This window comes from Tachyglossus aculeatus, unplaced genomic scaffold (genome assembly GCF_015852505.1).
Source record: "Tachyglossus aculeatus isolate mTacAcu1 unplaced genomic scaffold, mTacAcu1.pri scaffold_1_arrow_ctg1, whole genome shotgun sequence".
In the NCBI taxonomy this organism is placed as follows: domain Eukaryota; kingdom Metazoa; phylum Chordata; class Mammalia; order Monotremata; family Tachyglossidae; genus Tachyglossus; species Tachyglossus aculeatus.
The window spans coordinates 4,964,806-4,968,293 of NW_024044915.1; the positions used below are offsets into that span (position 1 = coordinate 4,964,806).

Below are 3,488 nucleotides of genomic sequence, written 5' to 3' on the forward strand. Positions count from 1 at the left end.
CACGGACCCAATAAGACACATTGGGCACAGTGAGACCCGATGGACCCAATTGTCTGAGGGCTGAATGCAGAGAGGCTGAGTAGAGGAGGGAGGATGCCGGTGTTTGCAAAGATCTTCTCATCTCATTGCCTCCCAGAATCCATCACTGATGGGTTATGGCTAGGGAGGGTAGAGTCTTTCTTATTTCTGATCTCATCTTTAAGGAACCAGGCTCAATAACCTCACCTGAGGTGCCACATTTTCCCCATCCTAGAGAAATCCAGACCTGGCCCTCTCCACACCCCCTGCAGCAATCTCCCTCCACTCCCCAGTCATTCTCTCCAGGGGAGCAACTGTAAGAAGATCACCATACAGGGCACCTATTCTGTTCAGACCTTGTACAGGGCATCTTACATGTTCAGGGTGCTGCACAGGGCCCCTACCATATTCAGGGCTCTGTACGGGGCCTCCGCTGTGTTCAGGGCACTGTACAGGATACCTTCTGTGTTCAGGGATCTGTACTGTGTTCAGGGTTCTGTACTGAGCACCTGCCATCTTCAGATTGCTGTACAGGACCTCTTCTGAATTCAGGGCACTGTACAGGATACCTTTCATACTCAGGTTTCTGTTCTGGGCACCTACTGTGTTCAAAGTGTTGTATAGGGCATCTTTCATGTTCAGGGTCCTGTAAAGGGCACTTACATTATTTATGTCACTGTACAGGAGATCTTTCAAGTTCAAAGTTCTGTACTTGACATCTAACATGTTCAGAATACTATTCAGGGCACCTACCATGTTCAAGGATCTTCAGGACTCCTCCTTGTTCAGATTACTGTACAGGATACCTTCCATTTTCAGAGTTCTCTACTGGGCACTTACTCTCATTAGGGCTCTGTACAGGGCTCTTACCATATTCAGGGGGTTGTAGAGGATTCTTTCCATGTTCAGAGATCCATACTGTGTACCTACCATATTTAGATATTGTACAGGATACCTTCCATATTCGGATAGCTATCCAGGGCCCCTACCATGTTCAGAGTCCTGTATTGGGTACCTACCATGTTCAAACTGTTGTTCAGGGCTGTGTTCAGGGGGCTTTACAGGGCACCTGCCATGTTTAGATCACTGTACAGGATGCTTTTCATGTTCAGAGTACTATACTGGGAACGCATCATGTTACGGGCATGTATCAGGGTCCCTACTATGTACAGAGTGCTGTACAGGATACCTTCCACGTTCAGGGTTCTGTATTGGACACCTACCATGTTCAGAGTGCTATTCAGGGCCTCTACTATGTTCAGGGTTCTGTAAAGGGCACTTACTGTGTTCAGGTCACTGTACAGGATCCCATCTGTGTTCAGAGCTCTGTTCTGAGCACCTATCAAGTTCAGGGCTCTGCACTGAGCACCTCTTGTGTGTCGAGCACCATTCTGTACACCACTCTTTGATGCTGAAGTTTCCCTGTTTTCCACTTTTCCTTCTGATCCCTTCCCTCCAGGCGATCTCCTCCCATCCCAGTTGCTGTGCTAACCCCGATACTGCAGGGATGGAAAACACTAATCAATCTATCCATCAGGAAATCCGAGTCCCAACTGCAGTTAATGAACAGGAGAGATTTTAACTCCCTTCTCCTATCCGTAGACACTTCGAGAACATGGGCTCAGCAAACAAGACGGATGACTCGATGTTCATTCTGCTGGGCCTGTCCAGTGACCCAGGGCAGCAGCGGCTCTTCTTTGCGCTCTTCCTAGTTCTGTACCTAGTCACCTTGGGAGGGAACCTGCTCATCATCCTGGCCATCAGTGCCGACTCGCACCTCCACTCCCCCATGTACTTCTTCCTCACCAACCTGTCCCTGGTCGACATCTGTTTCTCCTCCACCACCGTCCCCAAGATGCTGGTCGACATGCAGACCGGCAGTCCAGCCATCTCCTACACCGGCTGCCTGATCCAGCTGTACTTCTTGGTGTCCTTAGTTGCCCTGGATAATCTCCTCCTGACAGTGATGGCCTATGACCGTTACATGGCTATCTGTCACCCTCTGCACTACACCACGGTCATGAGCCCTGGACGTTGTGCTCTGTTGCTGACCGTGTGCTGGACTCTGTCTGTCCTCTACGGCTTGACCCACACGGCCCTCATGAACACCTTGAGCTTCTGTGCATCCCGGGTCGTCGGGAACAACTTCTGCGAGATGTACGCACTGCTGCGGCTGTCCTGCTCTGTCACTCGCCTCAACCAGGTCATGCTCCTTGCCACAGGCTCCCTGCTCTTCATCGCTCCCTTTCTGCTCGTGCTGGTCTCCTATGCCCGCATCGCCACTGCCATCGCCAGAGTCCCTTTGGCCCAAGGCAAGTTCAAAGCCTTCTCCACCTGCGGCTCCCACCTCACCGTGGTCTCCCTCTTCTATGGGACGCTGTTTGGGGTCTACATACAACCGCTGTCTACTTACTCCGTCCAGGACACTGTGGCCAAGGTGCTGTATGCGGTGGTGACACCCCTGCTCAACCCCTTCATTTACAGCCTGCGGAACCATGATCTACACCAAGCACTGCGAAAGCTCATCCTCCGGAGAGCGACCTTCCTGCAGTGAGGGGACACCGGGCCCAGGGCCTGGCTCCTCCCGCACCCGTGACTCTGCCTGAATCAGCTCATCTCCCCTCCTGGCCCTGTGGCCATGACCCTCCCTGTCTGGCTTCTGGTTCTCCCCAAGGGGAACCCCAGGCTAGGGGGCAAAACACCCCAACCCACGAGTCCTCTGAATGGGGGAGGATGGAGGGAAGCTCAGGGTGGACATGTGGACTGCAGTTTCCCTGCACCAAGCTGCTTTCTTGGGAACCAGGGACCTGCGGCCCGTTGCCAGCATGTGGGTCTTGTTCAGGGTCTCTGGTGTCTCCCGGCTGTAACAAAGGCCCTAGCCCCACCTCTCCAAACATCTACCTGATAGGCAAAGCCAGTGGGCCCGTTGCCATCCATCTCCAGGGATTCCCACTGCTGTGTCCCTCTGGGAGGTGGACCAGAGGTGGGGAATATCGGGGAGAGTCCTGGAGGGCAGAGCTTCACAGATCCCCGGCTCTGGCCTGCCTGTGCCTTCTCAACCACCTTAGTTGGGGGAGGATTTCCTGGAGGCTCTAGCTGATGTTTTGCTCACAGGAAGACGACCCACAGCATGCCAGGATCCCTAACATGGAGTCGACAGAGCAACATTAACTGTGTTCATCTTCAACCTAATTATAGCCTGATGGATAGAACGCAAGCCTGTGAGTCAGAAGAACCTGTGTTCTAATCCCAGCTCCGCACATGTCTGCTGTGTCAACTTGGGCAAATCGCTTAACTTCTCTGGGCCTCAGTTACCTCAACTGTAAAATAGGAATTAGGACTTTGAGCCCTACGCGGGACAGGGACTGTGTCTAACCTGATTAGTTTAGGTCATGGGTCCTAATCCTTCCTCTGCCACTTGTCAGATGTGTGACTTTGGGCAAGTTACTTCACTTCCCTTATTGACACTT

The 3,488-nt window shown here is 52.5% G+C and overlaps 1 protein-coding gene across 1 annotated transcript; it reads left to right on the top strand.

Annotated features, from left to right (window-relative positions):
* Nucleotides 1-1,633: 1,633 nt before the first annotated feature.
* On the top strand, nucleotides 1,634-2,572 carry LOC119923506 (olfactory receptor 1D2-like). Its single transcript, XM_038742880.1, has one exon. It carries the CDS (start codon nucleotides 1,634-1,636, stop codon nucleotides 2,570-2,572), a length of 939 nt encoding a protein of 312 aa, XP_038598808.1.
* The last annotated feature ends 916 nt before the right edge of the window (nucleotides 2,573-3,488 follow it).